The sequence below is a fragment of the Peromyscus leucopus genome, chromosome 5 (assembly GCF_004664715.2).
Source record: "Peromyscus leucopus breed LL Stock chromosome 5, UCI_PerLeu_2.1, whole genome shotgun sequence".
Classification (NCBI taxonomy): Eukaryota; Metazoa; Chordata; class Mammalia; order Rodentia; family Cricetidae; genus Peromyscus; species Peromyscus leucopus.
The window spans coordinates 143,112,797-143,136,482 of NC_051067.1; the positions used below are offsets into that span (position 1 = coordinate 143,112,797).

At 40.7% G+C, this 23,686-nt stretch overlaps 1 protein-coding gene across 8 annotated transcripts in view; it reads right to left on the bottom strand.

Moving 5' to 3' along the window:
- The window catches only part of Eya1 (EYA transcriptional coactivator and phosphatase 1), a 151,899-nt gene that overhangs the window by 30,829 nt on the left and 97,384 nt on the right, over positions 1 to 23,686 (bottom strand). For all 8 annotated transcript variants that reach the window (XM_028864604.2, XM_028864598.2, XM_028864599.2 and 5 more), the window contains one exon: positions 9,946 to 10,035. In XM_028864604.2, coding sequence (XP_028720437.1) covers positions 9,946 to 10,035 — 90 coding nt within the window. The remainder of the gene's footprint in view (positions 1 to 9,945; positions 10,036 to 23,686) is intronic.

The window sequence follows — 23,686 nt, forward strand, 5'->3', positions numbered from 1 at the left end:
TATTAAGAAAGAAAAAGGGGGAGAGAGAGAGAGAGAGAGAGAGAGAGAGAGAGAGAGAGAGAGAGAGAGAGAGAGAGAGAGACTGCATTCCTTTTTCTATTACTCCAACTCCCTGGGGGGGCAGTGGAGTTCACTCTGGTTTTCCAAAGTGCCCGTGCTCCTCATAGACTGATGGACATCCAGCACCTGTCAGAATCAAAAGTCTAAACTAGAAACTGGATTTCGGCGAGACTAACAAGACAATTTTGCAGAATTTTGAAACAAACTGACCTTAGTGCAGCTCACTGATGAAAAAGTCATCTTTCTCCCCAAGAGCAGTCAGAACTCCCCTCTTGAGAACTGCGCTGTGTCCAGTGCCCAGTCAGGACTGTGGGACTCCACCCCACCCCTGTTGCTCTCCGGGGGCTTGTCAGTCCACAGTGTGAAGGTAACACAGTGGGAAAGGGGGGGGCACAGCTGCATCTCCCTCTCTAAGCATTCTCTTTGTCCCCAGGTTTTGCACCCCACCTTCTGTGGCCCCACTCGACAGAATCAGGAGCATGGCACAGTAGAACTAGTCCCTCACTGGCAGGTTAGCTACAGCCTCGTACACTAATTGATTCCTAGAGTGACCAATTAGCCTGACTGTGTCGTTTGAGTTCCTGAATCAGGAATTTTCTCAATACATTCAGATTCTGTGTTGACAAACTAGAATTGTGGGCAGGCACCTTCCCTGGAAAGAATTCTCTTTTCCCCTCCACTGTGCCATTTCTGGGACACTGCAAACACCTTCATGGGTGATACTTCCTGTCTGGTACTCTCTGCTGAGCCTTAGATCTGTGCATCACACTGCTTGCTGAACATGTCATGAATGCCTTGCATATCCAAAACTTCCAACTTGAACACAGGATCTTTCTTCCAAGGCTAGCTCATTCTCTTGGGGTCGCTGCATCATTGGTCAGGCAGGGTAGTAATTAGGATTCCTACCTACTGAGCTTGCATGTACCTATAAATGCTACAGCTGGTTTCCAAACAGCTCTCCAACCTGCCATGCTTTCTCTTCCCCCTGGGGTAACCCTGGTGATCTACCACACAGATTGGTGCAAACCTATTTGAAAAAGAAACCTGGGGTTCCATGTCACCTTTCCCTTTACTTAATCAAGTGGTTTTGGGCAAATTCATCCTGCTTCAGTCATCCACATGTATAAACTGCAGATAGTGCAAAGCTTGGACTCATGGTGTTGGTGGAGAATCAAAGTCCATGTTATTTGACTGTCCTGAGAAGGCATTCCCCGAAGTCTGAAGCCCTCCCTCCCGCCCATCTCATTGGCAGCTTGAGCCAGCCAGCCCACTGGGCCTTCTGTCCCAACACTACACCCAGACGGAGGGCTGTCTGCCTGACTACATGACGTCATCTACCACGAGGCTCTTCTCCCTGCCATACCACTGCCAGCAAATTCCACAAGCCACCCTTCAAGACATGAATTCTGAAGACAACATGTGCCGGAGAACTTGTCTGCCCACACGAAGAAACACATCCTTTCCCATGAAGACAAGATCTTCATTATGATGAGGAAATCCAGCTACAGTAGCTATTGAACTGCTCACAGTACACCAGCCTCCCCACGCAACTGTGATGGAGGCTATGTACGCGGCTGGAGCAAGAGAAGGACTCAGTGGTGTGCCGAGAGTAAGTGGTACTTGCGGACCGACCACGGGCAGTGCTTTTGGTATATCTGGTATGGTTTCCTTAGAATTCAATATGATATTTTTAGGCAGCAAAGCATGTATGGTGCACACCCTTCATTTCTAGCCCCTTTGTTAATAACTTCTATTTCTCCCCCTTAGCCTCAAGTGCCTAGCCCAGTGTTCTGCATGAAAAAAATAGACAATAGCACCTATGACTTCTTTAGTGTTCCTGGGTGCCAAGCCCCAATGTATGTGTTTTGCAGGTATCAGTTCCTACAGCCCTCTCGTGAACCCTAAGAAGTGTATAACCTTCTTATAAGTCTGATAGGTAGGAAGGTCTTAAGGTATAGGATGGCCTCCTGAGTGAATAAATTCAGGCTCTGTACCTCTAAAACTATAAGATAAACCATAGGTTTATGAGCAAGGTCTTGGAGTAGAAGTGAGCAGAGTCATGATGATATTCAATATTATCACAGAATATATTGCAATGCCAGGAGGAGAAGGTGAAGTCTAAAAAAGAATGGGTGAACACATTCCCTGTATGTTGTATGCATGGGTGGAAATATCTAATGAATTCTATTAATTTGTTTCACTAATGTGTTAATAATAATAACTGTTAACTACAGGAAATAAGATTTAAAAAGCAAACAGCCGGGCAGGGGTGATGCCCACCTTTGATCCTAGCATTTGGGAGACAGAGTCAGGTGGAAAAAACATTTTGCTGGCAGTGGTACAGCAGGGGGAAGAGCCTTGTGGTAGATGACGTCATTCCACCATCTGTCATTCTACTATCCAGAAACAAACCAGTTATATAGAAATTATTTATCTCTCATATTTTAACAAATGAAATCCTTTTTTTCTTATTTTTGTATGCATACCTTCTTTTCTTTTTAAACCTTAAACGAGAACCATGCCGGTTATCATTGGGCATCATACCTCTTCCTACATAAATTAAGTTTTGACAGTAAGATTTTTTGATAGGACTTTTAAAAGGATAATTTCAAAGTTTAAGATTTTGGATAATGTTAATTGTTTTGAAGATTGTGATGAATCTTCATTTGCTTTTAAAATTTAGCCTTTCAGGTTATAGAGTGGTGCTGGGCTGTGGATGTGGTTACATTTCAGAGGGATTACCTGCTATGCCTGATACCGTGAGTTTCTGGTACCACACACGCAATACTAGTCCTCACTGGCAGAAAATTTTGGAAGGAAAATAAAGAGAGCCTTGTATGTAAGGAATCTTGTATAAATTGCTTAGCACTCAAGTATGGATAGCCAATAGTCTCTGGCCTCACGGGATTTCCTACTGGATTACAGAGAAGGACACAAAAATAAAAACCATAGAATGGTGTAGTAAGAATTTTTTTTTTAAACAAGAAAGACCCTCTCTTATCTTTGCTGAATCCTGCCTCCAGCTGTGCCTGTGGGGACTTAACTCTTCCTTCCCTAAGCTCGGTCTTGGGACTGGTCCTCTGGACATATCCCCCTTCCTTTACTACATCCTATTCCTTTGTCCTGCATCATTCCCATGAAGACCCAAGTGTTCCTAACTACCTTTACTTAAAACCTAGGTTGGAGGATGGTGAGATGGTGCAGTGGGTAAAAACCCTTGTGAGAATTAGAGGGCAAATCCTCAGCACCCACGTAGATGCTGGACAGTGTGCTGGCAGGATGGCTCGCTTCTCATCCAAGCAAGCACATGAGAGGCAGAGGAAGAACCAGCCCTCGAGGGTTTGCAGTCTGGCTATGTAGACAAGCTGAACTGAAATAGTGCTGATCAGACCCACCAGCAGCCAACATCCCAGTCACACCAGGACCACTCTGTGCTCATCTTCTACCCCAGACAGCACGTGACAGCAGCAGCTAACATCCCGGTCACACCAGGACCACTCTGTGCTCATCTTCTACCTCTGGCAACCTGTGACATAGTAACACCTCCTCTTCTTGAAAGTTCTTGAATCATGATTCCAAAGGTCTTTTGATGCCCTAAATTCCTGCTTGTCTCACTGGCTATTCCTTTCAGTTTTCTTTGGAGCTCCTGTTTGGAACCAGCAGGGTGCCTAAGACTCAGTCTTTGGCACCTTTCTCAATTTACGCTTTTTCCTCCCTATGGGACAAACCACCTGGTCCTCATGACTTTCATAATTTCCCAAACTATACCTTCAAATGTGCCTCTCTCTGCTGAGAAACCTGTAAGTCTTGCTGCCAACTCTTGACATGCGTGCTGACCAGGTAGTTAAATTTCCACAGGAGACATGACTCCACACCACCCCTGCCACACCCTCACACCCTTTACCTTCCAGATCTAATCTTCCTCTTCCTTAGATTATAGACCCACACTACTAAGATTCAGGTTAGAAAACAAAACAAATGAACATCCCAGCAGCCCTTGAGAGTCTGTGCCCTCGCCACTGGCAGCTCCCAGCAGCACCTCCACCAAGATGTACCATAAATCTCATGACTTCCCACTGGGTTGGAACTGTGACAGCCTCGGCCCTGGTAGACCATCCCCTTTGACTGCAAATGTTTCTAATTGGTTCCACTGCACTCTGCCTCCATTCTTCATTTGATAGGAAGACTGATTTTTCCTCTTTTAAAAGTATGATGCTATTCTATCAAGTTCATGTTTACAAGTCTCCAGTGGCTTCCCACTAAACCATAATCTGTGAGGCCCCATGGACGGTGCCTGTCTGTCCCAGCCACATGGTTGTCTTGCCTCCTTCCTGCCACCAGGCCACTGAGCTTACCATGCTTCTCTCAGAATGTTTTCTCACCTGACCATTGCAGCTGCTTCCTGATTCACTTCCGGGTTCCCCTCCCACAAATGTTATCACCTTGTCCCCTCTCCCTCCATCTCATTCTGCAGTGCTGGGGCTCGAACCAATGGACTCATTCATGGTAGACAAGCCCTCTGCATCTTTAGCCCAGTAAACAACTCTTATATTAACCACTGTTCATGTTGACTCTTAATTTTTTTTAAATGAACATCAAATTATCGAAGCGTTTGAATATAGCATCATATTTCTATTTTAAATTTGAGGTAAAATAAAGATAATAATCTTACAAGAAATTATGAATAAATAAGAACAATAAAATAATGCTTGGCAGTGGTGGTACACGCCTTTAATCCCAGCACTTGTGCGGCAGAGGCAGGTGGGTCTCTGTTAGTTCAAGGCCAGCCTGGTCTACAGAGTGAGTTCCAGGACAGGCTACACAAAGAAACCCTGTCTTGAAAAACAAAAACAAAACAAAAAGAACAATAATATTTTAGTAAGAATAATGGATAACATAAAAGCTTCTTGTTGTCCATTAGTTATAAATAAGTAAAACAAATTCAATACAATTCATTGTGTTAACAATCATTTGTTGATTACAAAACATAAAATCCTCCCCTAAACTGAGAGTGTTTATGTTACTCTTAACTAGAGACATGGACTAGACCAATTAATCTCACTGGAGAAGGAAACAAGAATCAGTGCTTCATTCTAAGACTACACACAGGAATTCAACCTAACAAAACTTTAATAATCAACATGGACAAGACTATCATAAAGGATTTTACCAGGGTTAAAACAATGTAGTTCCTTACATTTATCTGCAGATCCCAAAGTCTATGTACAGAGTTGAAAATGACAAGTTGTACGTATGTATTTGTGTGCAGTGTGTGGGGCCTTCAAGTTTGGGGTGTATCACTTGACCTGCCCACACATTTTCCTGCAGTTACTTGGGGCTTGTGGACTGACTAACCACAAAAACTAGCTTGGCTCCTTTCTTCATGCCTTCCTCATGGGCACCTAAGAAGCCCCCTTTCCCTGGCTACTAAAAACCAAGGCTCCCAGCATCCACAAGGCTGGTTGCTGAGTACCAGAGCTTCTATTGATAGGGGAAAAAGTGCTTTCTAGGTTGAATCATATTTCTCAAACTCAAAAAAGTCAGCTTCTGTGTTTCATGCTTTTGGAGGCACATGCTAGACCAGCACAGCATGCATCGTTTGAAATCACTCAACACTGGCATGACTGACAGTTTGAAGAAAGATCTTTTTCCCAGATAATAATAAATGTCTAAATAAGATATATTATGATAATTGCTACCTAACCTGAGTTTTAGAATAATAAAACTTACACCACATTTAAAAGCTGAGTTAAACCAAGGCAGACACACATTTCTTTACAAGACAAATCTCCATGGTACCCTCTAGTGTTTCCAAACACTATCCACAAGTTCCTCACATTGGCATTTGATGTGTCAAACCCAGACCCTAGTGAGGCCAGAGCCTCTATGTTTTCTTTTATTTAAAAAAGAGGGTGACAGCAAGGGCTATAAGTATAGGTATTAAAGAAAACCAGACTCTAGACAAACTGACCTAGACAAGAGTCAAAGTTTTTGTGCTAGGCATGTGTACAACAGAAAGTCAACCAGCCTGTCACATCTGTCTTAGGTAAGTTTCTATTGCTGTTATAAACACAATGACCAAAAGTAACTTGGAGGGAGAAAGAGTTTATTTCCTACAATTTACAACTCCCAGGTCACACTCCATCACTGAGGGAAGTCATGGCAGGAACTCAAGGCAGAAACTGAAGCAGAGACCACGGAGGGGTGCTGCTTACTGACTTGCTCCCCATGGTTTGCTCAACCTGCTTTGTTATATAACCCAGGACCACTTGCGCAGGGATGGCACCAGGTCCAGCCAGCTGAGCTCTCCCATGTCAGTCATAATCAAGAAAATGTTCCACAGACTTGCCCTTGGGCCAATCTTCTGGAGGCATTTTCTCAATTAAGCTCCTTCTTCTTAGACAACCATGGCTTACATCAGGTTGACAAAAATTCCAACCTGGACATCCAACTAAACAGTGCACCAGGGAACTTCCATAGATGAATAGCTTGGGGTAATGACCTCACATGCTGTGTCCATAGACATGGGGGAGGGTTTCTATGACCTCCCAGCCTTCATCTGCCCATGGGTAACACATGAAGACAGTTTCTGCCTACTCCTCCAGAGGGCCACCACACTGAGTCTATGCATTAGTCTGACAGCCCCCATGACAGTGGGTATTACACAGCACTAAGAGAAAGCTCAAGGCAAACTGAATGCCGAGTTTCTATTTAGCCATAGCATCTTCACCTTTTAAATGTGGAGAGCTCCAGCAGGGGAGCCCACAGGACATGGCTTAGCCCCAGTGTTACTGCTGCTGTCACTGTTTGCAGAGAGCTTGTGGGTACAACTCCAACAGAAAGAACTTTTTTTTCTCTATTTAGTTAGAAAGTCATACATTCTTAGTAAGATGAAAGACATTCTGGTTCATAGTGTCATTTCCAGAAAAAACCCTTCTATATAAGCACCGTCAGATTGCAAGTAGGGACTTTCTGTAAAGTGATATGTGAGGCGTCTGTTGAGGGGGGAAGCAGGGTGTCAGAGGTGTGCTTTGTACCTAATATTTCAGCCTGTCTTGGTGAGGGAAATTATCACACCCCGTGATCATGTTGTCTTCCTATCGTTCTTGTTCCTCAACATATCATACAATTTAATGACGCAAAGAAACAAAACCCTTTCTTTTAAATTTACTTTCCTGATGCATCAATGGGATTAATGTGGATTTCAATATTTTAAATTAAAAAGCCACTGAGATGGCAAGACTTTAGAAACTAAATAGGATTACTATCTCCTTTATTCTTTAAAGTTCATGATGATACTTATGAATTCCTTTAAAAGTTGTACTCTAAATCTTTAAAATCATACCCTACTAGTCACTGCATGCACATTCTTTGAGGATACAACACACATCACTGGATGTCCCCCACATTTTGTCTTATTAAGCAAGTATGAGCTAAACAGAATGTGTGGAGGGCAGCTGTCCAAAGGCTAAGATCTTAGAAGGAAGCAAAGGTAAATGTCACTAACCAGAGTTGAGTTCAGGGATGATATTCCATGCCCAACAAGAGATTGTCAAACTCCTTAAAATCCCTTGTATCACAGATGGTCAAAAGCTAAATTCTGTAGTCTAAGTGCGCTAAAATGTCTGGGTCACTTGCCAACACACACTGTAATGGGTGTGTGAAATCTGGCGCTTGCCCATTACTGTTGCTTGAGAAGATAATTTTGGTTTTCTTATTTTTTACTCTTTATAGTCAAAGAAACATGTGTTTGCAGTGACCAATACCAGGTTTGTTGAATTAAAAATCTTATAAAAGTTAAGTCTGCAAAAGTGTAAGAACCAATTTATTTTAAAATGCTACACAAATCTAGAGAAAATAATTTCCAAAGACAGGCGAAATGAATCTTTCACAGCGACTTTTGTGGTTATATTTATGTTATTCTTGAGTAAAACGACATAAAAGCTACTTGCATCAGGTCTGGACCCTAAAAATACTTCCATTATCATTTTATGTATGTGGTTGAATTATATATTCATTCTCTTTTGCTCTTTACATCTAATAAGAAATAACATGGACGCAATAATAGATTCTGCCATTTCAATTGCTTCAAAGACCATTTAAAATGTTTTCATTGCCGGGCGGTGGTGGCGCACGCCTTTAATCCCAGCACTCGGGAGGCAGAGCCAGGCGGATCTCTGTGAGTTCGAGGCCAGCCTGGGCTACCAAGTGAGCTCCAGGAAAGGCGCCGCAAAGCTACACAGAGAAACCCTGTCTCGAAAAACCAAAAAAAAAAAAAAAAAAAAAAAAAAAAATGTTTTCATCATCCACATTCTTAAATTAGAATCTCTAGAATGCGCTTTTAAGGTATTTGAGGGCCATTTCAGTCTCTCTTTGTATTTCAATGGAAATAATGTAAATTGAACAAATTAAAAAAAACCTGCATCAAATCAAAGTCAAGTTTGGAAGCTTTTATTAAAAAAAGTCATAATAAATTATATCATAAATTATTACTTTCTTCACACTTTTTGTCACAGTCTTTGACATTTTCAACAAGCCAGAATTTTCAATCCGTAACAAAGTATTGCTTGTCACATCTTGATGGATGTTACAAATACTGATGGACAGCAATAAGATGGACATGGGTGCATTGAGCATAAAATATCAGCCTAGCCTGTGTCCTTCGGGACAAATGGAAATCCAGGTAAAGAATTTTAATAGGCTAGTAAAATATGGAATTTTTGTGTCGCCTTCTCACAAAGTAAAATGCGACCACAAATCAGAAACAAGTTTTGAAAATAAGTATTGATTATGCAGCTTCTATAAGGGTAATTCTGAAGTTGTCACTCAGAGAGAATTTCCCCCATTTAAAAAAAAACAAACCATAATGCATTACATGTCTTTTCCTTGAGGAAAGCAAACACTTAAAAATTCAAAAATAAAAACTGCACTTTACTTCTACATATAAAAATAACCATATCTCCAAGGAATAAGTGCATTTAAATCATTTTATTGGACTGGAAGCTGCCAATTCGCCTGCGAGTTGTTTCATTGCAGATGAAAAGAAATCAAAATACAGGACAGATGTTGAGCAAACCGCATTTAAGATCTGTCACACACTGGCATTTTTCAAGTGATTTTGGCTCCTCCATTAAATAAGGTGCATTTTGCTTGATTTTGAGAAGGGAAACATCAGGAAATATTTAAAGGCCAATTGCTGCCAATTAACTTTGATCAGTAAAAGTTCTATTTGAATCTTTGAGATTCTTCTCCTGTCTGAAATAACATACGTTTATAAAGCCTAGCAAAGCAACAACTTGATGATTAATGGCTGTTGGCAGCCCCACCACAAGCTTGCTTAGCAGTGAGAGTTAAATAAACAACTGTCCCTGTGAAGGAGGAGGGCAGCGGAGTGAGAGCCGTGTTCTGTCATAATGGAGATAGGTGAGAACAATGCCCTTCTTTGTTAAGAATGCAGTTAAGATTGTGTCTGTCGCCGTCCATTCATAGTCAGCCAGCCATCTTAGGGATGTTTCCCCCAATAAAACCAGCTGCTGTTAAGAGATGAGAAGTCCTAGCAGCCCAAATACTAAAGGTCTGATGCAAACCGGCTCCCAACAATCAGATTGGACAGAAAAGCACCGGAAGGGACGGGTAGGGACAGCACAGGCAGCCTCTGAGAATCACATGTGATACTTAGGAATCTTGTCATCAAATTTTAATCATGTAGGATCCAACTTTAAAATGTAATAAATACCACAAAGGGGAACCACATTGCCTTATAAGCACTTTGTCTCAATATTCCAATTATATGTTTAAAAGAGCAACAGCCAATCATTATTTCAGAACCGATCACTAATCTTCAGATATGTTCCATGAAGTGTATGCAAAACAATTAGAACTTACTTCCAGGTCATTGAAAAACAGATGTGTGTCTGCCAAGTTAAAGATCATCTCCTCCATTCTCAGCCCGAGGGAAACGGAAGTAGGTGGATCCTAAAAGGAGAAGTTTACAGGTCAGGTTTGTATGCTCTTCAGGTTGTAAGAAAGGCAGCATCTCATTTCAAAGGGAGGCAGTGACAGGAGAGGTGGGGACCACGCACCACCCCAGGAGAGCTGGAAGTCAGCTGCCTGTACTGTCTGTCATTTATCCCATGTGACGTCTTCAGTGACCTCCTGGATGAAAGGTGCTCCAAGTTTGGTACTAGGCATCGTAAAGAAATAGCTTGCACCCCCAGTATTAGAAAGATAAGGTATGAGGTAAGACACACGGAGTAGAGGAAATCTTTGCCACAATCTGTGAAGAGCGTCTGCACTTAGAGTCCAAATAGCAGAAACTGTAGTCTAGATTATGTTCAGAAAGGCAACAAGCAGAAATCTTATTCTAGACAGTATGTCCCTATCTTTTTGCACATATCCAGACTACCTGCCTGATTCAAGTCTCCTCAACAAAGGAAGTGGTGGCTGAGCTGTCTACTAGGGGCTAACACAGTGACACATCCAGGCTCCAAATAGTCAGTGCCATACAAAAGGAAGCGCTAAGGACCCAGTAGCTTCTTTATAATGCTTCAAGTCAGGGCCATTTCATCTGCTCCCTAACGTCTCTGTCTTAAGAATGTCTACTGGGATTGATGAGCTTGGGCTGGGGGTTGGGGATACTTTTGTTCTTTATGATAATACTGCATTTTTAATATCTGAAATTCAGGAACCAATATGCTTTCTGTTTGCAATCATTTATGCTAAGAAGAAAAAAAAATCCCACTTAGAAAGTATACAAGGAATATATAGTCAGTTTTTAAAGCTTTTCTTGGCACCTCCATAACCAATTTATAATGTATAGTATTTTAACTTTTTCCAAAGAATAATAATTTCTTATAATATCATATAATTATATTTTATTATCACAATAAACCTTTGGAATAAACACAGAATCGACCTAACAGGAGAATTGTAAATAGGCCACTGATTCCTTCAGATAGCCCACCCATCTGACAGGGTGTATGCACCCTGTGTCTCATCAGAATCTTGGGTCCAAACATAAAATTCGAAGAAAACAACATTCCTTTCTATCACTACTGGCCAACATGGATGATGCACACTTCCGGCACTGTTTTCTCATTCTATTGCAGATCTCAAGACTTGGTCACAGCTTTGATCGCTGCCCATGTGTTCAGCAAAGCATGTCCTGGAGTATCCACCACAGAACTAGCAACCCCTGCTTTGGGAGGCTGTAACAAGTGTAGAAGGGGAGCCTTAGGCTGACCAGCTAGGGCCAACCTTTGCTCTTCCATAGAATAAGAGAGTAACAATAACAATACAAATCTTCTCTCTCACTTCGCCACGATCACACCATCTCTCTACACCAAGCAGAGAAGGAAGCTGGGATAGAGGGGTAGGAAGCAAATTCTGCACTCCTCACAGGCCAACCAGCTGAGCAGAGGCTGCAGAGCAGCTCCACCCACTTCACTAGCTCCGCCCACATTGTTAGCTCCACCCCCACACTACCCACTTTCTACCTTTTTAGAGATGAAAGGGAAGAGGGCCTGAAAATGAGGAAAGGATGGCATCCTTGGCCTCTCCATTGTTCTGCTGATTGATAGTGGGAAAAAGGCAGGAGACTGTACAACCAAGAGATGGAGAAATGAAATCAACGCCCACACACTTCCGGTTAGGTCATTCAGGCTGGTTTCCTTCCTTACCTCATCCTTGTTTGATACCTCCTAATATGTAAGAAAGTTTTCATATATATAAGAATTTAAAAACAGTTTACAAATAAGTAAGACAAAGAAACAACTAACCCATGTGCTCTTAGTTTTAGAGCAAATTGTTCACAAGGATTCTGCCAGTAAATGTCCTGGAAGAAGCTAACACTTAGATATCCAGAACAGGACCGATCAGCAAGGGCAGTTCAAACAGCTGTTTCTAAGACAGAACAGCAGTCTAAGACGTTCAGAGAGACCCGAGAGCGATGGTTCTCAGCCTTTCTAATCCTGTGACTCTTTAATACAGTTCCTCATGCTGTGGTGACCCCAACCATAAAATTATTTTGTTGCTACTTCATAACTGTAATTTTGCTTCTGTGATGAATCGTAATGTAAATATCTGGTATGCAGGATATCTAATAAGCAACCTCCGTGAAAGGGCCATTCAACCCAAAGGGTCTCGACCCACAGGTTGAGAACCACTGCCCTAGAGACTTCACGCCAATGAAAACACCCTGACTTGCCACAGAACCCTGCCAGCAAGTCTTTTTATGTGGTGAGGGTAGAGACTTACCACATCTATTTAATTGCCAACCGTGAAATACATGTACCACAATACTGCTGCTGTTTAAAAAAAAAAAAAAAGCCTTATTTCTTGATATGGTTGCTTATTTACATGGGCTTCAAAAGGATTTCTCTGTTGTTTGTTAATATGTAGTGTACTTTAACTTTTCTTCATAAATTACAGAAACAGCTCGCTGGTTGTTAGTGTCACTCTGTCATAGTTTTTATACGTGTCACTTCAGGTTGCTATTTCAGAAACATTTCCTTCAGCAAAAACATACTATGTCAGTAGCAAAGAGGAGAGAAATTTAGACTAGGAAGGAGGTCTGTGGAGAGCAGTATTCGTGGACATGTTTAAAGTAGAATCACACTAAAGAAACAAACAGAATCATGATCTAGTTCTCCCCCCTCGGTATTTAGACCCTCCCAACTGTTACGGAAATACAAAAATGAAATACAAGTTTGGCAAAACACATTTCATGCTACCTGGAGCATCCTCTGATGTTTTCCGTGCTCACTTTACAGTGTGCAAAGCAGAGCCCTAGGAGGCCCCTCCTCCTGACATCCTTAAGTGCTAGATTTATGCATGGAAACCGACCTGTCAAGTGCAAAGAAGCCTCACACTAGCTGCTTCACCCAGGGGAGATGAGCAAAAGGGCGGGCGGGCAGACAGCCTGCATGGATTTGCCTGCACAATTCGAGCGGCTAGAATTATAACACATTTTATTTTCCTATCATACTAAATATTATTTTAATACCTTTATATTTTTTGAACATGCCTGATGTAAATAAAATGTGAAGAGACCTAATCCTGGGCAGTTAATAAGTTAGTCTTGGCTTGATGGCTTATTTTGGAAAATTCAGAAGAAGAAACAAAACAAACAAACTCTCCACATTCTTGGACCAAAAGTGAGACATGGAAATCACCATGCCTTTGGCTTAATTTCACTTTTCTTGAAATATGTCTATTCTTGCAATAACAGATTCCAGGGCTGCAGTTATGAAAAATTTAGAGCTTTGCCCTCTTTTCAAAGTAATATCTCATTTTAAGAAAAACTTATTACCAAATGTTTCCATTGCTCCACGTGACTATCTGGGGCATTTGCTGCTGCTCTCTACTCCGCTCTCGACTTTTCTGAAGCACTGCTTTCCCTGACACCACTTGTGAAAAAGTCAGAACTTTGCCCTCTTTTCAAAGTAACATCTCATTTGAAGAAAAACTCATTACCAACTGTTTCCATCTGACCACCATGGGCACGTACCGGTGCTGTTACCCTCTGGACATCATCCACCTTTCTGGGCATTCTCTGAGAATCTGATCACCCATCATTTGGAACATCCTTGAGACTCTGGTCTCATCTATTCCGCAGTCAATTCAGGCCACTGTGAGACCCGAAGACCCTCCTGGCCCCAACCATATTGTATTTAAGATCTTGACTATAGGATCACAAATCTATCAGCTATTGTCCACTTCTCCAGGGATGGTTAGAAAGCATCTGAAACTCAATGTATGCCAAGTCAAGCTCCTCATAGTCTCTAAAACCTGATGTATCCCTTCACAAGAGTGGCACCTTAATAACCTCAAACTGCAGCATTTGATAAATAGCTCTCCATCCCTACAACAAGCCAATCACAGCATCCTGATGCTTCACCCTGGACTTTCCATCCTCATCTTCTCCCACTTCTTTGCTTTGTGCTTTTTCTCTAGGCAGGGTTTGTTTTTCTATTGTATCCATCACTGGGGTCTATCTCCTAAGCCACTCTTCTCCCACTTCTTCTAGCCAAATATCCAAACATTCTATCCCAAACAAAAGACCAACACGTGCCTCACTTTTATTTTCTTCTCCAATGTGTGCCCTGTTTGTGGTTTCTGTCACAAAGTACTTTCTTCAGAAGATAGCCAGTGAGAAGACCTACTCTATTATGGCTGTATTTATTTGTTATAATGGATATAGTTCATCTTTTCTGTAAATGTAGCTTAAATATATCAGTTCAAACAAATACAAAATCAAATACACAAATGGTATGTGAATTTGAATATATTATGTGTTTAGATATATTTAATTATCTCATAATAACAATGCAGTGGTTCTGCTAAAAATTCTCACCATATGACCAAGGCAAAGGAACTGGTATCGAGGGCTCTGTCCCCAGAGTTTCCCTACATTATCATATTCTGTTTTCTGACCAACCTGTGAGTTCATGCCTATCCTGAACACTGTTTTCCCCAGGCCTGACTCAGCATTTCCTATTTGTTTTTCCCCACTAGGCTCTGCAGTAATGTGAGAGTAAAACCATTTTATTTGCCAATTAAATTTGGAAATACAGATGAAGTTCTAGACCAGATCTGACAAAGTGTAAGCAGCTGAGATCATCTACTACCACTGTTATTTCTACCATTAATATTATAGCCACAGCTGTGTGGCAGTCCAAACACAGGACTCCAGGCCATGGCCACAAGAGATACATCAATATTCCACATTCAATCTGGATGTGAAGCCCAGGTTTTTAAAAAGTAATAACTGTCCTAAGAAAGCTCATCCTCTGAATTTCATTAGACAGAAGTTGAGGAATCATTTCTATAGTTTGGAACTTAAAACTGTCTAAGGTCATATGGTAAAATCTTGATCCATACTCATAGTATACTGGAAGAGGGAGAGAGAGTAGAACCTTCAAGAGGTTGGTCCTACAGGGAGGTCCCCAAGTTATGTTGGCCATATATTCAAAGTAGACAGTGGGACCCTCTTTTTAGTTTACCAGCCATATGAAGACAGGCTTGGCTTTGCCAAATTTCCCTACCATGATGTGCTACCCTACCCAAAACAAAGTGCTAATCATTCTTGGATGGTCGCTTCCAAAACCACTAGCCTTGTTAGAATAATAATAGAAAGACGAGAAACGTGGTCACCCACCAGTGCTAATGGTAATGTTTAGGGAATTGGGAGTTCAATTTTATTGTAGTTATTACATTGAGGCATTTTCCACAAATTTTTTACACACCTTTATATGCCATTTTTTTTTTTTTTTTTTTTTTGAGATTGCAGTGTTTTTAAGAGCCTGGTCAACAGAATGCTGGCTTTGGTGGAAGTTAAATTGAGAACATTCAGCATAACCACTCTTAGGAGGGACTGCCATGGATTCTCCCAAAAGATGCCAGCCAAACTTGAGCACATACAGCTGTTAATCAGCATGAAGATGACCCAACTCCAGGATGCTGGCAATAGTGTCCAACACCCTGAAGATCTAGGAACTTGGGAGGAGAAGTTGTATCAAAGAAATCTAGAAGAGTTCATAAAAAAAAGTATATAGACATGTAGATAAAGCTTAAAAATAGTTCTTGAAGGAGACTAAGAGGGGGTAATATTAGGTAATAAAGAGTGTGTGTGTGTGGGGGAAGACCCATGAGAAGTGAAAGAGGGAAAATATTTGGGAGTGCTACATGGAAGGAGCAGGTGTAACAGAGGGTGGGAGATTTAGTGAAAATGTGATCACACATCTTGAAAATATCACAAGAATATCTAACACAGTGTATGCTGGTTTAGAAAAACAAGTTTAAAAAGAGAGTAACAACAGCAACAACAACAACAAAAATGTTTGCTTGCATAACCAAGTAGCGTGGTTCCTTTGTAGTGGTTTTATATACCTTTTAGTTGAATACACTTCTCCCTAGGCTCATTAATAAATGGCTGGTAGTGACATACGACTACAGCAATAATTACTGAGGGACTTTCAATGTAGAATCCTTGAAATTTTTGAACAGTTACAAAATGAGTCTTTTCCTTGTAGATTATTAGTAATGCATGACTCTAGAAGTCTTATTGGTGGGAGGATCAAAACATAAGTTTGTGGAGTCTCTTTAAGAATACCAACATAATATCAAAATATGAGCATAAATAACAAGAGAAAGAAATGGAATCTTCTAGGGTCAGGACATTTGTATCAAGTATTTAGTGTTCCGACAACTCAATGGAAGGCCTATGCCATTTGGATTGGGCCACTTCATCCAAGGGTAAGAGTTTAACATCTCTGGGCAATTATTCAAAAACAAAAAGCATATGTTTTCCCCACAAATAGCAGTTTTAGTTGTTGCAGCCAGCTGAGCACAGATGAAGTTATCCCATTCTCCAACTCTCACAGGAACATTAATGATTTCCCCCAATGTAAACAGTCTCCTCCTGATCAGGATTAGTGTGTAGATGCAAAAATCTTTGCTGGATACTTGTTCTCACAAGGAGACTTGTAAAGTAACTACCTCTAGAAAAAGCCTATGGTCATACTCAGGTGTTATAGGTCACTGGCTAGACCTTCCTAAGTAACTACCAGGTATCAAGCATACTTAAAGATTAGGCATAGTCGCTCCTTGAAAATATTGCTGGTACTCTTCTCATTGGAAAGACATAAAGGAATGTGGCACCTATGAATCCATGAGGGTGACCAGTTATTAAAAGGGGTTATTAAAAGAGTTATTAGAAAAGTTAAGTAAGAACATCCCATAATAGACTGCTGGGAGAGACTGTCCAAGCCAAAAACTGACCTTAACACAGCAACCAGAAATGTGTGTTTCTTACTGGAGGGATAGACCCAAGCAAATAGCATTGAAATCCTAAAGGAAGAAGAAAGGAAGGGAATGGGGGAGTGAGAAGGGAGTAAGGGTAGAAGGGAGTGGGGAGAGGAAAGGAAAAAGGAAATAAATCCAATCTGATTAAGCTCCTAATTCTAGCTAGCAGTTTATAGAAACACATGGGGTGAAGGAACATATCCCACAGAGATGGAGTCAAGAAAACCCAAACTTAGAAGACAGATAATCTGGTATTTCAATAGAAATAATCATGATTTTAAAAAGAAAATTTAAAAAAGGACCTAATAAGAACACACAGGTTGAAAAACAAGAGAAACCGGATAAACTACAAAAATAAATGAATGAAAACATTGAACAAAGACTCTACAAACTAAGGGTAGAAGAGAATGACCTGAACTTAGTGGTAACGGACCTCACGTCTACAGCTGTTTTCCATACAATGGGTAATGTCTAGAAACATTCTAGGATCAACAAAAAGGCAAGGACGCTGCTTTGGCTGCCCACATAACACAGCATTGGAAGCCTTGAGCAGAGGACTCAACAAGGACAAACGAAAGAACCAAGATTTAAAGGAAGAAGTAAAAAGACCTGTTTGCAGTGACTTGGCTATATATATTTGGGTAGAATAGCCCAAATAGCCTGAAAAATGTAGAAATAATGAAGTCAGCACAGTTTCAAGATTCACAACTAACACAAAATTCAGTAGCGTTTCAATCTGGGACAGAAATTAAAAAAAAAAAAATTTCAGCTGGGCAGTGGTGGTGCACACTTTTAATCCCAGCACTCAGGAGGTGGATCTCTGTGAGTTTGAGGCCAGCTTGGACTACAGAATGAGTTTCAGGACAGCCAGGACTACACACAGAGAAACCCTGGCTTAAAAAACAAAAAAACAAAAACAAACAAAAAACAAAAACAAAAAAGAAAACAATTTCAATTATCATTTACAATAACAACTATAAAAGTAAGGAATTAGCTAAGAAGAAACCAAGGGGAAAAAAGACTTAACACTTGTGGAGTATAAACTGAAAATTATTATTAAAATAAAAAACTTTAAGTAAAAAAAGAAATACATAGAAAGATATCCCATGTTCATAGATATACGATACAATATCAAGATGCTAATACACAGTGATTTGTAAATTTAGTACCCTCCCTATCAATCATTACTTTTTGTAGAAATAAAAAACAAATCATCCTAAAATGTACAAGGACCCTTAAGGGAACTTAGTTAAAAAAAATCTTGAAAATAACAACAAAGTTAGAGGTCTTACACTTTTAAATTTTAATATTTACTATAAAGCCACAGTAAACGAAGCAATGTGTTTTCAAAATCAATAGAAATTTAATACTAGTGGAATAGGAAAGACTAGAAATAAATCCTTGCATATTTGTGGCAGGGGTGTTAAATCCATTCAATAGTAGTCTTTTTTTTTTTTTTTTTTAAACAAATGGATAGCCACATGCAATAGAATGAAGTTGGGTCTTTACCTTGACACATACACAGACATTAACTCAAAATAAACCAAAGACCTATATGTGAGAGCTAAATTCTTAGTTATTTAGAAGGAAGCCTTCACGTTGTTGGATACGGCAATGATTTCTTGATGTGACACCAAACAGGCAACACAGGGAAACACACAGATTTGGCATTCTTAAAATTCAAACCTTAGATGCCTCCAAGGGCACAGGAACTTAATGGGAAAGGCAAAGCATGAAACGAGGGAAAAACGTATAGAATTCTTATACCTGGTTACAGGTTAATACCCGTGATGTCTAGAAAAATGCCTTCAATTCTAAGAACTACCACAGGCAGAATGAGGGACGATATTTTCTCTTTGGCTTGAAAAGACTTTTGGAAATATTAAATCACCTAAAGCACTTTACAAAGATTTACAAAACCCTCATGAAAAATAGCATGCTAGGACTTGGGTAGTCTGTACCCACGAGGGAGCTAGGTCTGCTCTACCTGTGATCACATGGCTCGTTTTGCCACACAGTGTTCTTCCCTGGAAACAGAGGAATAACTATGTCTGCTGCAAAGGGGACCAGCTGCAGAGGAAAGCTCTTGGCGTCATTAAGGAACTGCAGCAACATGAGAAGACCCCACTAGGGCCTCTGGCATTTAGTTCTTTTTATGTGAGGCTCCCAAAGATCCTGAGTGCCTCCCCAATACCCACAATACCAGAGTCATCATGTGACCTCCATTACAAGGGATTTCTCACTATGCAAACATTTGCAGCTTCTAGGAAGTACCTTTCATGGCCAACATAGGGACACAGGACACCTCTTCGGCAGTGTTAGCTCTGGGGATACTGTGCAGCTTCACCACTAGTTACACAGGATGACACTGGTTCCATCTCACACCACTGACAGACTGTTGAAGCCTTTATTCATCCCTCAGCAACCTCTATAAGAAGCTCCTTGCAGGCAAACATTGTAACTGTGCACCTATAACTGCACAGGACATTAGTCTCTCAGACTAGTTAGTTTGAAATGGTGGTATGGGGAGGTGTGCATTCTGGGTACCAGAGTGGCTACAGCCCTGAAGGTTTCGTCTATGCCCTTGAGCAAGCCACCTATATGCAGTCCAATTTTCTGATTTACCTCATGGATATTTTAATGATTACTAACCATAAATAAATGAGCTACTCTATGACACAGGGCTAAATATTGGCCTCACCCACTATTTCTAGTCAGACAAATTCTGTCACTGGAATCCTAAAGTTCAGGTAGTCCCAATAGGATAATAGCAATGGCTAGCAAGCACACAGTAATGGCACTTTAAATTCTCCTGGAGCTCTGGGGTGGAAAGGACATTAGGTTTGTGGTCATTTAGGACTTGCTTGATTCCGATGACTAAGTCTGAATCCCTGCTGCTATCCTCACATTTCTGCCCATTTATATTGAAAGTGGCTGCAGTGACATATTTACTGAAATTCTAGTGTTTGCACATATTATTTGAACTTGACTATCATGGCAATAAGCACTGTTTGAAGATGTTAGGTCCTCATCCCCAATTATCTTGCCATTAGCAGCAAGTTACACTGTTTTATGCCACAGCCTTAAGATTAGCTTTCACCCTGAGGGAAGGGCCAGTTGTGCTGATGGTACAGCTGAGCTATGATGTCACAGAGTTGCCTGGTCACTCTGTACAGAGCACAGCTTGGTGAAATGATCAGGAAGCAGATTTCAGTGTTTTCTAAAGAAATCGCAAAGCACCCATGTGCTTTGTCTTACTGATAGCCTTTCATAAGAAAACACAATTTTCCTATAAATTGAGCAGCTTCATCTCCACGACCCTGAGATGGTCCAGAGCCAACTGGACCATCCTGGCAGATCACACAGTTCACACCACATGTCCCAAGACACTGCTGAACAATCACTGCACCTCCCGAGGGCTCACTCCCTTCCCAACTCTCTTTTCCACCAGGCTTTGATCAGTTTGGGTTCTCGCTGCTGGAACTTCCGACATGCCCAGCACAATGGAAGCACACTCTTCAGGCACAGTGAGTAACCTATAAAAAATAGGGACGTCTCAGCAAAGCCCATGCATGTTCTTTCTGCTGCTGGAGACGGGAAAGCTGCACACTGAACACAGCGGTCACGAACAGCCAAGGCAAGGAGAATGTAATGCTCCTCACCAGCTTCCCTTGACATGACTGACACTCTATTTTCAGTGGTAAACACAAACCCCACAGAACTGGGGCTGCTTCAGAAAATTGTTATTATTCGTTTTTTCCAAAGGAAAAAAATCAACTCTAGGCTCAGTGCTTGCTGCCCCTTGAGACTCAACAAAAGACAGAAACATGAAGGAAACTCTGTTTTTCTTTTTGGCTTTTACAAATTGGAGCCTGAAGGTTTCTGTGTATGGAAGAAAAGTATCTTTTCTCCATTGTCTACAAAGCTTAAATCTAGACATTTCTCTGGCAAATGATCACAACTTTCTACGCAATTGCATTTTAAAAGGTACACTCTAAGACTTTTAGGTTTGATTTAATAAATAAGGCCAAACATCACAGTAGATTCATGCAGTCCAAAAGTTGTTTCAGTTTTATTATAAAGATCTTTATTATCTTTATTATAAGAAATTTATTATCTTTAGATAGTGCCAAAACGTTGATGAATAGTTTTCATGGCTTGGGTAACCTGAAAAATTGTTCCAGTTCTGATGAACCTCTGGCTTACAAGCCATATTTAATTAAAAACCAGAATAACGTACCAAATAAATGACAAGTTAATTAAATAAAATCAAAACTGAAAAACTGAAGTTTTGCTTTTCACATTATTATCCTGTTCACATTTTCAATGTACAAGTATGTTTTAAATACATTATGTCTATTGTGTAGTTCATTCCTATGTGTATATCCACTAATCCCTCAGCTCAAGGCTGTGCCCAGTTCCTAGCAATTGCTGTATTTCTTTGGACCACAAAATAAAGTATAGCATACTTTTAAAGTTGCTATTTATCTTAGTTTAAAAAGAGCTTCTACAAGGCAGTTCAACTCTTGTAGAAACTACAAGCGTGTCCTCTGGATATGGTACTTACATCTTAAATTCGCGAAGGTGAGTCTAAGGCCGTTAAATGCTATCTGCCATGGTTTGTGTGGGCAGCAAAGCTGGGTAGGCGGCAATTACTGACGGGCCCAGTGAGGCATGAGGCAAACAATGCAAGCAGGTTTATGAGGATTTGTTGCTCAATGTGAAAATCTTGCTAAGTATGTTCAAATCAAGCACAAATCTTTGGGGAATATCAATCAAATGAAAGAAAAAATGGTTTAAGCCCCTTAAACCATCCCTTATTTAGAATGCTTATATTACATCCCCAAACAGGGCCTGGCTGTCATTTAAAAATTCTCCCTATTCAGAAGCTTTTGTTCTGGAAGGAAAAGAGGCTGAAGAACAGGAATGGCAGGCACTCTGAGTACCAAAGTGTTTTATTTTCAAGGCTCCATGCTAGTTGTTCACAGGGCAGAGACTGAGGATAAGCTTTGTAAATTGCTCACTTATCTGAGACGAGAGAAAAATGTTGTGAGATGTTATTTCTCTTACAAAACATTATAAAAATGTTATTCAAGTAGGATGTTCTACTTCTAAGACTCAAGTCTCCACTGAGCTGCCTCTTTCTGCCTGAGAGGCCCCCAGGGAATAATGGCTTTGTTCAGGGTGGGAAGGCCTTCTCACTGACCAGGTAGGGTGAAATACTCTTTGGAGTATTGGATGTAGTTCTGTTGTCAGTTAGGAAATAATCCATGAGAAGTTGTACACTTATGAAAATCAAATCGTGGTTGCACTATTGCCTGACTGAGCTGAACACAGAAGATCTAACCCCATGATGGTGCTAATCAGGTCACTTTACCTGGCCCTAGCCTGTGTTCATTTTCTCCTTACTTAAGAGATGCCCTTTCAACATCATGGAAATAATACCCTACAGGAGAATTAAGAGAAAGACATTCGCCTTTGTAAAGATTAATTTCAACTGTGGAGAAAACCCATTGAATCCCAAACATGGGACAAGTGCCAAGATGTGGCATAAAGAGGCAGGGAAAAGAAGAACGCTAGTGGAAGCCAGCCAGTTGGCCTCCACAGTTGGACCCACGAGATGCCAAGGGCAAGCCTCTCCACTAAATCCAATCCAAGGACCTATCAAGATCTCATTTGTGACCACTCTCCTACCTCTTTCTCCTTCCTAATGTTACAGCCACTGTTTAGACCTTAATTCCTTCCTACCCTAAGCACCACACAATGATTTTCTTTGCTATCATGTTAATCTCAGTTGAACATTTCTATCGTGTTGGTACATTGTGTGATATTGCTCGTGGGGTCCCTGTGCTCACTGTGTAAGATCCTGGCACTAAATTCTTCCCACAGCTCATCTTTGACGGCAATGGGCCAACGTGAAGACTATGTTATATTCCTGGTATTGTCTGGTAATAGAGGCACTTCCCTTGGTAAATAATTTTTCCCTACCAAATTCCTTCATTGAAAGATGAAGAAAATAGCTGGATCAAAAAGCATGAAAGTAGCATAAGTTCTAGAAGTTGGATGAAGTTGCGCCAGTTTTATTCCGATATATTTTCTGCTATTCATTTTCTCCAAGGCTGATCCTCAATGCTTTATAGACATGCTTTTTTCTGTATATATTTTTGTTGTTCCAATAAAACATACACACCCATCCATCCCATCCACTGGACCCCCCCCCCCAAAAAAAAAAAGAAAAAAAAAAGAAATAACAGATCTCAGACATGAAGTTCCCATCAGTACATTTCTGGAAGCTTCGAATTGCTCCCCAGTGATCTCCAGGATTGCTCTCACAGTTTAGATGGGATGTTTAAGGGGGAAGAGTGACTGAGATCCAAGGATTTTTTTTTTAAAGTCTCAGGGAAAGGGAGATGGGCAATGATGGCAGGAAGCTGTGGTGATTCTTGCTCATTAGTTGCTTTCCATTTCACAGTGGCTAACAATAAAAGCAAGGCTATATATGCTGATGAAGGCAGCCAGTTTGTGTGTCCTTGTCTACAATGATTTTGCCTATAGTTCTGAGTAAAGAGGAAGTTGCTGATAAATAAAGGGAAAGAGTGGCTTTAGGACAAGGGTGGGAACAAAGGGAGAGACAGCTGGGCATGTCTTTGATGCTCAAGAAAATGATGTTTTGCATTTGTCTGTGCTGAGGTTTTTATATTCTGTACACAGCATCCAAAGATTGTATTTGGAGCCATACAATATCTTCTCATTTTAACCCAACTTAACATTGACATACAAACAAAGAATAAAACTAGAACATCTTCCTGTGAGGTGTTCATCT